The sequence below is a fragment of the Lampris incognitus genome, chromosome 6 (assembly GCF_029633865.1).
Source record: "Lampris incognitus isolate fLamInc1 chromosome 6, fLamInc1.hap2, whole genome shotgun sequence".
Taxonomy (NCBI): domain Eukaryota; kingdom Metazoa; phylum Chordata; class Actinopteri; order Lampriformes; family Lampridae; genus Lampris; species Lampris incognitus.
Genome location: NC_079216.1, coordinates 69,608,150 through 69,621,434, shown reverse-complemented (window position 1 = coordinate 69,621,434; position 13,285 = coordinate 69,608,150). Strand labels below are relative to the sequence as shown.

The following is a 13,285-nucleotide window of genomic DNA, read 5'->3' as shown; positions in this document are numbered from 1 at the left end:
TGTGAAATATATACACTACCGTTCAAAAGTTTGGGATCACCCAAACAATTTTGTGTTTTCCATGAAAAGTCACACTTATTCACCACCATATGTTGTGAAATGAATAGAAAATAGAGTCAAGACATTGACAAGGTTAGAAATAATGATTTGTATTTGAAATAAGATTTTTTTTACATCAAACTTTGCTTTCGTCAAAGAATCCTCCATTTGCAGCAATTACAGCATTGCAGATCTTTGGCATTCTAGCTGTTAATTTGTTGAGGTAATCTGGAGAAATTGCACCCCACGCTTCCAGAAGCAGCTCCCACAAGTTGGATTGGTTGGATGGGCACTTCTTTGAGCAGATTGAGTTTCTGGAGCATCACATTTGTGGGGTCAATTAAACGCTCAAAATGGCCAGAAAAAGAGAACTTTCATCTGAAACTCGACAGTCTATTCTTGTTCTTAGAAATGAAGGCTATTCCATGCGAGAAATTGCTAAGAAATTGAAGATTTCCTACCCCGGTGTGTACTACTCCCTTCAGAGGACAGCACAAACAGGCTCTAACCAGAGTAGAAAAAGAAGTGGGAGGCCGCGTTGCACAACTGAGCAAGAAGATAAGTACATTAGAGTCTCTAGTTTGAGAAACAGACGCCTCACAGGTCCCCAACTGGCATCTTCATTAAATAGTACCTGTTAGAGCCTGTTTGTGCTGTCCTCTGAAGGGAGTAGTACACACCGGTGTAGGAAATCTTCAATTTCTTAGCAATTTCTCGCATGGAATAGCCTTCATTTCTAAGAACAAGAATAGACTGTCGAGTTTCAGATGAAAGTTCTCTTTTTCTGGCCATTTTGAGCGTTTAATTGACCCCACAAATGTGATGCTCCAGAAACTCAATCTGCTCAAAGAAGTGCCCATCCAACCAATCCAACTTGTGGGAGCTGCTTCTGGAAGCGTGGGGTGCAATTTCTCCAGATTACCTCAACAAATTAACAGCTAGAATGCCAAAGGTCTGCAATGCTGTAATTGCTGCAAATGGAGGATTCTTTGACGAAAGCAAAGTTTGATGTAAAAAAAATCTTATTTCAAATACAAATCATTATTTCTAACCTTGTCAATGTCTTGACTCTATTTTCTATTCATTTCACAACATATGGTGGTGAATAAGTGTGACTTTTCATGGAAAACACGAAATTGTTTGGGTGATCCCAAACTTTTGAACGGTAGTGTATATATATATATATATATATATATATATATATATATATATATATATATATATATATATATATATATATATGGTCTGCACAAGTGCAAAAACACCTTTTTAAATGATCAAGGTTTTCATCATCATGTCCATTTTTTTTAACAAGCCCCTCTTTATTGTGAACATGCATGTAGTGCATGTCATTCCTGCACTGTTACGTATGTACACACCTGCTTGCCTCACATGGACTCTTTAACTTCTGACGTTGTAATGACAGCTTTTGGATTTGAGGGCTGGCTGAGTTTGCTGGCTTTTGTCTTTAAGGTTTACTTCAACCCACAAATCTTTATGTGAGAAACTGTTCATAGGTGCTGTCATGCATGCTGGATGCTTTTAGGCACAGCAGTTGACTCCTGTGTTAGAGGTGTAATCCATAATGGCATGTTCCACCATAGAGTACCTTGACAATACAAGCAGTCTACTCACAGCAAGAGATGATTCAACAATGTGTATTTGTCTGTGAAATGAAGACAACTTGAAGCCTCAAAAGGGACTGGGATTTCTTATTCACAAGTAATACAGCAAACAGTGCTTACCAAGATTGACAAAAACAAAGGCAGACGTGGGACGGACACCCACTGTGTGCATCAGTTTTCAATTATACCTTTAAAACTTACACAAACATCATTTGATTTGGACCATTAAATTAAGGTTTTTGAAGACGCTGATAGTCGGGACACATTATTATAAATACAATATCGACATTCCCCAATTATGATTGTTTGAATTTGCTGTAGTTTTCTCAGTTTCAAACAGAGTTTAGTCAGTTTAAAATCCCCTTGAACTGCAGAAAAACAAGAGAATTGTAGAAAAACAAGAAATGCAACAGATCACAGTATTTAAAAAAATACAGATATTTTTGCATTTTTGAAATCATCAAAAAAAAAAAAGAATTGACTATTTGTATTTAGGCAGACAGTAGTTGACTTTCAGCACTTCGAGCCTGTAGCGTGTTGCACGTCTGTTTGGATGAAGTCTCACATTAGAAAGTCTGCTGTACTGCAGATGGACTTCCTCATACAAAAACTGGATAGTATGCTCATTTTCTACGGTAACTTGAGCTAAAATATGTAGCGGCACCCCACGTAGGAGAAGTGAGTTATTATAGTAGTTTGTCTGTGATTCCAATGAAATGTGACAATCTAGTAAATCGGCTATTGTTTATGGCCTATTCCAGTAAGAAAGGAGGAGTCGCCCTTTCATAACAAAACAGCTGTACTCCCACAGGATGGTGTCATTTAGCTCCTCCATTTCAACAGTGGCTGTGGCTGGTAATTATTTTTTGTATTATCAATATCACGTCTTGAATATAGAGCAATTGAGGGATATTTAATGCATTTTTCTAGAGATCATGGCATAATGAAGATTATCCAATAAAACCTTCGTTCCGTTATGATGAGGTGAGAAAAAGGGTGTATTATCTTGATAAATTCACTTCTTAATTATCTTTTCATCTCAATATCACAGACAGTATTTTTCAAACAGCAGCACAGAATTCCCCAAAACTGCGTCCATTTATATTACAGTCAGCAACTTCCTTTTAAGCTATGTCGCCTTCTTATTACCATTTTACTGTAACTAGTTCACTAGTGTTTGTTCTGACTTTACTAGTGAACTAGTACACACATTGACTTTACGATAAACTACAGAAGTGTATGCAAGTCATGAACTAGTTAAGTGAATCTATGCAAAAACAAACTATAGGCAACTTTCTTTCAGTATTCTTTGTGGAAAATGGGGTATCCCTCTTACAGCTCTGAGTAATTCACATGGTCTGAGAGAAAATCAAGTCTCTTTGTTTAAGGTTGGTGCTAGATCCAATGGGGTGTAGGCACGGAAGTAAACATGATTGGTTGTCGGTTAGGGTTTAAACTCTTTTTGAATTTCCATTGTTAGCAAGCGTTAACGTTAGCTATCGTTACAGTACGATCTGGCAATGTTAGGGTCAGTTGTAAGCTAGCTAGCTGAATGTTTCAGTGCACATCGTTTGTTTCAAGTCAGTGCGCTTCGAGGTTCCGCGCTGTCTATTGGCCGATGCAACAGCCAATCATGTCTACTTCCATGCTTACACCCCGTTGGATCTAGCATCAACCTTTGTTTGACTCTGCATATGTACTCAGGATCTCCAAATCTCACCTAGGCTTCCCGGATTGGTTGAGGCAACACCGTTCCAGCTAGGCCTCAACCAATCAACCTCAACCAATTAGGGGAGCGCTCATTTATGGGGCAGTCCTACTGCCTGTCAGTCATTCAGATGCACCACATTTCTATCAGTTTTCTTGTCATCACTGTGGATCTTGTAGAGATGCATAAATAGCATTCAGCTTAATGAATACTTCACCTGTTAAGTACAAAAGTGCCTCACAATATTAGTATTGGGGTAATTAAGGGACTCACGTACATGCAATAGGTCAACAGCTGTGATACATTTCACTATCCATTACGTAAGGATGTTGTACAGAGATTGTCAGACACCGTGCTGATGCTCTGGGCATGGCGATATTTATTAATATTTCAGCTAAGTACAAAAGTGATTCACAACATCAGTGTTGGAGTAACTGAGATTTACTAGTTTTGATATCAACGTCAGTTACAACAGCCAAACTCAGGCATGTGCGCAAATCTGGTTTGGAAGGAGGGGTTTCGGAAAGGAAGGAGGAAGCAGAGCAAGAGAGTGGATTATTTGGGGTGGTGTTGTGTCAAAATTGCGCACTTCTCCAATGTTGCCTACCCCAGTTTAACATGTCATAATATTGCTACTTCACCAGTTAACTAATGCTGCTTTGAAATAGCAAGGCAGACTAATTCTGGCTGTGGTGCCACTAGTCAGTACCCTTGGCATTTGGTATGGTTTCAGATGTAACAAGTACAGTAAAAGTGCAACTAGTAGCTCAAAATGAATGATTGGGCTATAAAAATAAATAAATAAATGATTAGTAAGGCACAAAACCTTGATATAAAAAAATCTTCATTTAACTGACAGGTTGTGAAATACAGACAAGAGGGAATCTGTAAATTGCATATCGAGGATATGTACTAAATCCTCATTCAGCTTGTCATACTGGTGTTTGTGTGCCCACTTGTCCATTGTTTGTGTTAACTCATCTTCTAAAGGTTTCCAAATGTGTAGGCCTACAGCTTAAATCTTAAATGAACTATGATAGTATCTGTGTCAGAATGAGATAAAAGATATTCTGATACTATGTGCATTGTGTTAGGCATGTTATGTAGCTGATGCTCTGGTCTGGCAGGTGGCTGTACTGTATTTTCATTAGGAACATAGGCTATTACCTGCAGGTATGACTGGCAGAGTCCTATGTAACGCACAAACATAGGTTAATACTGTAACCTGAGAGCCACTACTTGCAGTTGCCAATTTTACGAACCTTTCACATTAAATACAAAAAAATGCAGCCTAAAATGTTGTGTGTAATGGAGTGAGTGCAGTCAATAACTCATTTACAGCCACTGCATTGATAACTCCAGCATTTAAAGCAGAATATCTTTTTGATTTTCCAAAATGCTCAGAATGGCATCTCTATGTAGTCGACTTGCCAGAAACACTGTCTGCTGCCCTGAGATATGAATTCCACAATTCTTACATATATGTCTGGCCCCCTTCTTTGCTGCATGCAGATATATTTGGTGAAGTATGTCCGCAGGAGTTGTTAGACATTAAGATGCCAGATCTCAAGTTCATCATGAAGTGTTATTACAAACTGAGTAAAACAGCCTGTTTCACTCTCTGATGTTTATTGCTTATTTAAACAGCCAACATGGGACAAGCACATGTGGCGAGGTGCAGAGAAGGTCACGAAGAAAATGTTCATAGGAAATTCCTCTTACCTTGCTTATCTTGTTAAAGTTACAGTTGAATAGTTTACACAGTTACAGCAACCATTGTTGTTAAAGATATCTGATTATCATAAGTACAAGACAGAACAGTGTTCATGATTCTGCTCCTAGGAGTTGCCTTTAGACCAGTCGGTAAATGTGTGAGCACAGCTGACACTGCTAACCTTTCTCGTGCAAAACAATACTGAATTCTTCTTTGTGTTTATTAGCTAGCTGTACCATAAAATGGAGTCATGAGCCTGTGCATGATGACAGGTGACCTCTCTGAGAATGGAAGGAACAAAAGCAAAAAAGACAAGGATACGGAGAGAGCGGAGGAGTGGGGGTGGGTCATTGTCAGGTGCTCACTATGCAGTTATTACCCTCCTGATACTCGCAAAGCATTAAAAGGGTGCAGCAGGGTGCGAGCTGTATGAGTGCTGCTAGTACAGTGGAGGGTTCTGGCAGTACTGCAGCGCAGGGCTGGATGAGCTATGAAGGAGTTGGAGAGTGTTAAACAGAAACTGCACTGTTGCTGCCAAATTGCACACAGTATGTTATGTGTACATAACTACTCATGTATTAAAATATGGAATTTGATGATTAATAACTTTAAAATATTTGCATATTGTCAACATTGAAGCATGACATTTTCTGGGCGTCATTGACTGTAGTTAAGAAATGATGGTGACAGTCATAGAATGGATCATAGAGACTAATAAGTATGAAGAGTAACTGCAATCGCGATGACTAGCAAAAAAATCAGGTTTGTTGGATTAGTAATCAGTAAAATGTATTGTTTGCCATTTTTCAGAATTTTGTAGCATTTTGTTTCATCTGTCTTTTGTCATGTGTGTGTGTCTCTCAGATTCCACAGGGCCAGCTGCACATCGCCCAGGTGCCACAAGGAGAAGAGGTGCAGATCACGCAAGACAGCGAGGCAAGTGTGGGAAAGAGATATTCAGGGAAGAAAGGGAACTAATCACTTTTTTATTTGAGCCTACCTTCTCCCTTTGTTGACCCCATTCTTATCGAACATCACATCTACCATTACATCTCTGCAACTAGGTCTGTTCTTTTGGTATGCTGTTAAGAGGAAGTAGTGGTCAGTTTTGTGCAGGCAGTTAAGTATATTCTAACTTGCTTTTCCAGATCCTGGTCTGGCAGCAGCTACTGTTTTGATCGATTGGCCACTTAACACCTCTTATTCAGCTTTGACCTAGCAAGTACATTAGCCTGTGTAGAAGAAGAGTTCATCTCTACTTGAAATACACCCATTTCCCAGTTGTTTGAACAAATGTGTGATTACACAAGTCAGCCCATCTCCAAGAACACCAACTAATTCACCTCGCGAAAGAGTAAATAATGAACAAACAATTCAGTTGAGCAACTATTATTTGCTGTTATTTTTCTTGTTACTAGAAAGTATGATTCTGTCTCCAGCTATCTTCGGCCATATTTTTTAAGTGCCTGTGTAACACCTGTAAGGGACTGATTGTTAATTTTATGGACCAGTGAGGTTCGGCTACTGGAACACAGTGGAATGCTTAAATGAGACTCGGAGACAAAAGGTTAAATGTAATGTACTGTATTAGAGCAAGGAATTTGAAAAAAAATTTTATATATATATATATATATATATATATATATATATATATACACTACCGTTCAAAAGTTTGGGATCACCCAAACAATTTCGTGTTTTCCATGAAAAGTCACACTTATTCACCACCATATGTTGTGAAATGAATAGAAAATAGAGTCAAGACATTGACAAGGTTAGAAATAATGATTTGTATTTGAAATAAGATTTTTTTTACATCAAACTTTGCTTTCGTCAAAGAATCCTCCATTTGCAGCAATTACAGCATTGCAGACCTTTGGCATTCTAGCTGTTAATTTGTTGAGGTAATCTGGAGAAATTGCACCCCACGCTTCCAGAAGCAGCTCCCACAAGTTGGATTGGTTGGATGGGCACTTCTTTGAGCAGATTGAGTTTCTGGAGCATCACATTTGTGGGGTCAATTAAACGCTCAAAATGGCCAGAAAAAGAGAACTTTCATCTGAAACTCGACAGTCTATTCTTGTTCTTAGAAATGAAGGCTATTCCATGCGAGAAATTGCTAAGAAATTGAAGATTTCCTACACCGGTGTGTACTACTCCCTTCAGAGGACAGCACAAACAGGCTCTAACAGGTACTATTTAATGAAGATGCCAGTTGGGGACCTGTGAGGCGTCTGTTTCTCAAACTAGAGACTCTAATGTACTTATCTTCTTGCTCAGTTGTGCAACGCGGCCTCCCACTTCTTTTTCTACTCTGGTTAGAGCCTGTTTGTGCTGTCCTCTGAAGGGAGTAGTACACACCGGTGTAGGAAATCTTCAATTTCTTAGCAATTTCTCGCATGGAATAGCCTTCATTTCTAAGAACAAGAATAGACTGTCGAGTTTCAGATGAAAGTTCTCTTTTTCTGGCCATTTTGAGCGTTTAATTGACCCCACAAATGTGATGCTCCAGAAACTCAAACTGCTCAAAGAAGTGCCCATCCAACCAATCCAACTTGTGGGAGCTGCTTCTGGAAGCGTGGGGTGCAATTTCTCCAGATTACCTCAACAAATTAACAGCTAGAATGCCAAGGGTCTGCAATGCTGTAATTGCTGCAAATGGAGGATTCTTTGACGAAAGCAAAGTTTGATGTAAAAAAAATCTTATTTCAAATACAAATCATTATTTCTAACCTTGTCAATGTCTTGACTCTATTTTCTATTCATTTCACAACATATGGTGGTGAATAAGTGTGACTTTTCATGGAAAACACAAAATTGTTTGGGTGATCCCAAACTTTTGAACGGTAGTGTATATATATATATATATATATATATATATATATATATATATATATATATAATGTGTGTGTGTGTGTGTGGGGGGGGAGTACCATACACAATGACAAAGAAAATATTTTTGCTGATAAACAATATAGCATTTGCCTAATTCACAGTTCCAGGGAATGAAAATAGTTTAGTGTTTTGAGTCAAGTCCAGAGTGCAGGAGAAAGTCCAAGGGTAAGTAGGAGTTCAGAGATTCAGGGGAATTGGGGTGTGTGTGCATGAGGATGGTTGTGAAAAGAAAATGAGAATGATGAGGCCGAGTGTGGGGGAAGTTGGGCCTCCCACACCACAGAGTGTGGTAGAACCTGTCCAGTTATCACGGTGGTATCTTGGAATACTGTCTCTCTCTAGATCCAGGTGGAAAGGCTCGCCATCTATCTCACTGGAAAGATAAAAAAAAAACCCAAACAAAACAACAGCAACAACAAAAAAAAAACCAGACATGTCAACAGACAGGGTCAGAGAGATCTCATGAATATCAAACTAATTTATATAATAATAATAATAATGCATTTTATTTGTGGGCGCCTTTCAAAACTCTCAAGGACACCTTACAGTACATAGTTTAAAAAAAAACAAAAAAACAAAAAACAGCACTGTATCAGACAGTGCAAAATCAAAACAAAGAAGGGTAGACAATAAAAAGTTAACACAACAGGTAAGTATAAAATCAACATCTGCACAAAACTCAGTGAAGCGTGGATCAGACTGAATATGCCAGTTTGAAAAGGTATGTTTTGAGATGGGATTTGAAGGTTGAAAGAGAGTCAATGTTGTGAATTTCTTGTGGGAGAGTTTCATAGGCGGGGGGCAAAACGACTGAAGGCTCTAGTCCCCATGGTAGTCAAGCAGGCCGATGGTGTAGTGAGTTGGAGAGCAGAAGAGGATCTGAGAGTGCGGGAGGGCGTGCGGATATGAAGGAGTTCAGAAAGATAGGAAGGAGCTAAGTTATTAAGGGCCTTAAAGGTGAAGAGCAGGGTCTTGAGGTCAATATGGTATAAAACAGGAAAACAGTGGAGTTGCTGAAGAACAGGTGTGATATGATCTATGGAAGGAGTTCTGGTAATGATACGGGCAGCTGAATTCTGGACCAACTGAAGCTTATGAAGACACTTGAGGGGAAGACCAAAGAAGATAGAATTACAGTAGTCAATACAGGATGTAACCAGGGTGTGAGTGAGTATGGCTGTGCTTTTAGGTGTAAGTGACGGCTGAAGACAGTTAATATTGCGTAGGTGGAAGTATGCAGACCAAGTAAAATTGTTGATGTGGGCTTCAAAAGATAATGTACTGTCCAGGATGACACCCAGACTCTTAACCTGAGGTGATGGGGGAATTATAGAATTGTCAATAGTAAGAAAAAAAACTATCAGGTTTGGCCAAAGTAGATTTAGTGCCAACTAAAAGGATCTCAGTTTTATCACTATTAAGTTTGAGGAAGTGGTATGAAAACCAGGATTTAATTTCTAGTAAGCAGTCAGAAAGGGAAGTGGGCGGAAGAGTGGAGGTTGGCTTGGTGGATAGATAAAGCTGTGTGTCATCCACGTAGCAATGAAATTGAATGCCAAATTTCCTGAAAATGTGGCCAAGAGGTAATAGGTAAATAATAAATAGGAGGGGTCCCAATACAGAGCCCTGGGGAACACCGGTAGTAACAGGAAAGGGCTGAGATCTCAAATGTTTAAGTTGGACAAACTGAGTGCGGCCAGAGAAATATGATCTAAACCAGTCATGGGGGGTACCAGTTATTTCAATTGAAGCTAATCTTTCTAGGAGGATGTTGTGTGAGATTGTATCAAAGGCTGCACTCAGATCAAGGAGGACAAGTATGGTTAAGAGCCCAGATTCAGCTGCCATCAACAGATCATTAGTGATTTTCACCAATGCTGTCTCCATATTGTGCATGGAGCGAAAACCAGACTGGAATTGTTCAAACAGATTGTTGTTAGTCAAGTGATCGTGTACCTGAGATGCGACTGTTCTTTCAAGTGTTTTAGAAAGAAATGGTAAATTTGAGATTGGGTGAAAATTATTCAAATTGTCTGTGCACTTATTATGCACATGAACTTTAAAATAAAAGTACTGATGTGCAATACTTTGCATGCTCCCACTTTTTCGCACGGGCCTTTTAACCTTGCAAATTAAAATTCTCCAAACAACTACCTGCACATAGAATTCAATAAAGCTTTTATATAAAGTGCAAAATAAGTTGGATTCTATCCATTGAATAACAACAATGTAAACCATAAACCCACTCTTGTAAACAAATTAAGTAGACATATAATAATTCAATAAAGTGTGCACAATTATTTCAGTAAGGTGAAAAATAAAATTAAATCCCTCGTTCAAAAAAAAACATTCTCACTGATTTCGGGTGAGCAGGCTGGACATATGCACAAATGGCGTACCCAGTAAGCCACACTGTTTCAGTTTCATCTGAGCGGGCTGGATGCATGCACAATATGGTGTACCCAGTCAAGCCACACGGTTTCTAAAACCAAACCTATAATAACGCCAAAGTAATTTCAGTGTGTTTTTACTGTACAGGTTGCGTCAGATAAGGTAGCTTTTACTAAATTGAACTATCTGTTACTACTACTACTTCTACTTTCAGCTGCTCCCATTAGGGGTCGCCACAGCAGATCATCCGTTTCCATCTCTTCCTGTCCTCTGCATCTTCCTCTGTCACACCAGCCACCTGCATGTCCTTCCTCACCACATCCATAAACCTCCTCTTTGGTCTTCCTCTTTTCCTCTCCCCTGGCAGCTCCATATGCAGCATCCTTCTCCCAATATACCCAGCGTCTCTCCTCCACACATGTCCAAGCCATCTCAATCTTGCCTCTCTTGCTTTGTCTCCAAACCGTCCAACCTGAGCTGTCCCTCTAATATACTTGTTCCTCATCCTGTCCTTCTTTGTCACTCCCAATGAAAATCTCAGCATATTCAACTCTGCCACCTCCAGCTCCACCTCCTGTCTTTTCATCAGTGCCACTGTCTCCAAACCATACAGCATAGCTGGTCTCACAACCATCTTGTAAACCTTCCCTTTGACTCTTGCTGGTACCCTTCTGTCACAAATCACTCCTGACACTCTTCTCCACCGACTCCACCCTGCCTGCACTCTCTTCTTCACCTCCTTTCTGCACTCCCCATTACTTTGGACAGTTGATCCCAAGTATTTAAACTCATCCACCTTCATCACCTCTAATAATAATAATAATAATAATAATCATAATAATGATAATACATTTTATTTGTGGGTGCCTTTCAGAGCACTCAAGGACACCTTACAGAACGCAGCAAAAAACAAAATAAAAAAAAAACAAGCAGTACTGTATCAGACAGCATAAGATCAAAACAAAGCAGAGTGGACAATAAAAAGTTAACACAACAGGTAAGTATGAAATCATCATCTGCACAAAACTCAATGAAGCGTGGATCAGACTGAATATGCCAGTTTGAAAAGGTATGTTTTGAGATGGGATTTGAAGGTTGAAAGAGAGTCAATGTTTTGAATGTCTTGTGGGAGAGAGTTTCATAGGCGGGGGGCAGAATGACTGAAGGCTCTAGTCCCCATGGTTGTCAAGCAGGCCAATGATGTAGTGAGTTGGAGAGCAGAAGAGGATCTGAGAGTGCGGGAGGGTGTGTGGATATGAAGGAGTTCTGAAAGATATGAAGGAGCTAGGTTATTAAGGGCCTTAAAGGTGAGGAGCAGGATCTTGAGGTCAATACGGTATTTAACAGGGAGTCAATGGAGTTGCTGAAGAACAGGAGTCATAATCTATGGAAGTAGTTCTGGTAATGATACGGGCAGCTGAATTCTGGACCAATTTAAGTATATAAAGACACTTGAAGGGAAGACAAAAGAGGACAGAATTACAGTAGTCAATACAGGATGTAACCAGGTGTGAGTGAGTATGGCAGTGCTTTTAGGTGTAAGTGACCGGCGAAGATGATTAATATTGCGTAGTTGGACTGACTAACATTGTTGATGTGAGCTTCAAAAGATAATGTGCTGTCCAAGATGACACCCAGACTCTTAATCTGAGGTGATGGAGGAACTATAGAATTGTCAATAGTCAAGAGAAAAACTATCAGGTTTGGCCAAAGTAGATTTAGTGCTGACTAAGAGGACCACAGTTTTATCACTATTAAGTTTGAGGAAGTGGTATGAAAACCAGGATTTAATTTCTAGTTAGCAGTCAGAAAGGGAAGTGGGTGGAAGAGTGAGGTAGGCTTGGTGGATAAATAAAGCTGGGTGTTATTTAAGGTCTTGCATAGGGTTCATTTTACAAAAGTTAAGCTTTGTAGACTGTTTCCAGGCATGAGTGGTCCCTGCGATAGATGTGGCTCATCACCGGCAGATCATAGTCATATGTTTTTCTCCTGTCCAAAGTTAGTTGAGTTCTGGTCCTGGTTCTTTAAGATGATAGGAGAACCCCTCAAAATTACACTAGATCCCTGCCCCTTGATAGCCATCTTTGGGGTACCCCCTATACCAACCAGTCTTACTAAGAAAAATTCTGATGTTGTTGCCTTTGCCTCACTCATTGCCTGTAGATGCATTCTGTTACAGTGGAAAAGCCCAAATCCACCTTTCACTGCCTCCTGGTTAAAGGATTTAATGTAATTTCTCCCATTAGAGAAGTTGAAGTATTCCTCAAGAGGCTCAACTGCTAAGTTCTACAAAAGATGGCAGCCTATTACCTCATATGTAAATTCTCCTACCTCTCTGGACCCCAACTGAATTATCAATGAATCCATTCCTTGGGGTGGGCATCCCAAGCATCCTTTTTATTGCACTGACCTCCCTATTTTATTTTATTTCATTTTATCAACTCTCTGTATGTGTGTGTGTGTGTGTGTGTGTGTGTGTGTGTGTGTGTGTGTGTGTGTATGTATACACGTGTGTCTTATTTACTTATTCAGTTCTCTATGTGCATTTTTTTTATTATTCTGTTTTCTTTAAGAATTTGACATGGGTGGGGGGTTGGAACAGGGTGTTGTTGCAGTTCTCTGTTCTAACACACCAAAAAAAAAAGGGAAAATGTTGTGAAACACTGATCTGTTCTTTGTGTCTAACATATATATAACAATGGTTTCCAATAATAAAAAAAAGATGATGTGCTCTGAGATTGGGGCACGCACAAGCATCTGAGCTTGTGCATCTGTACATTGAACATATATTAAAATTGTGTGACAATACTGTAAAAAAAAAAAGCAAAAAAAAAAGCTGAGTGTCATCCACGTAGCAGTGAAATTGAATGCCAAATTTCCTGAAAATGTGGCCAAGAGGTGGTAGGTAAATAA

At 39.4% G+C, this 13,285-nt stretch overlaps 1 protein-coding gene across 1 annotated transcript in view; it reads left to right on the top strand.

Moving 5' to 3' along the window:
* banp (BTG3 associated nuclear protein) overlaps window positions 1–13,285 on the top strand; it is a 90,267-nt gene that overhangs the window by 12,229 nt on the left and 64,753 nt on the right. Inside the window, exon 10 of the mRNA XM_056281700.1 lies at window positions 5,951–6,022. Coding sequence (XP_056137675.1) covers window positions 5,951–6,022 — 72 coding nt within the window. The remainder of the gene's footprint in view (window positions 1–5,950; window positions 6,023–13,285) is intronic.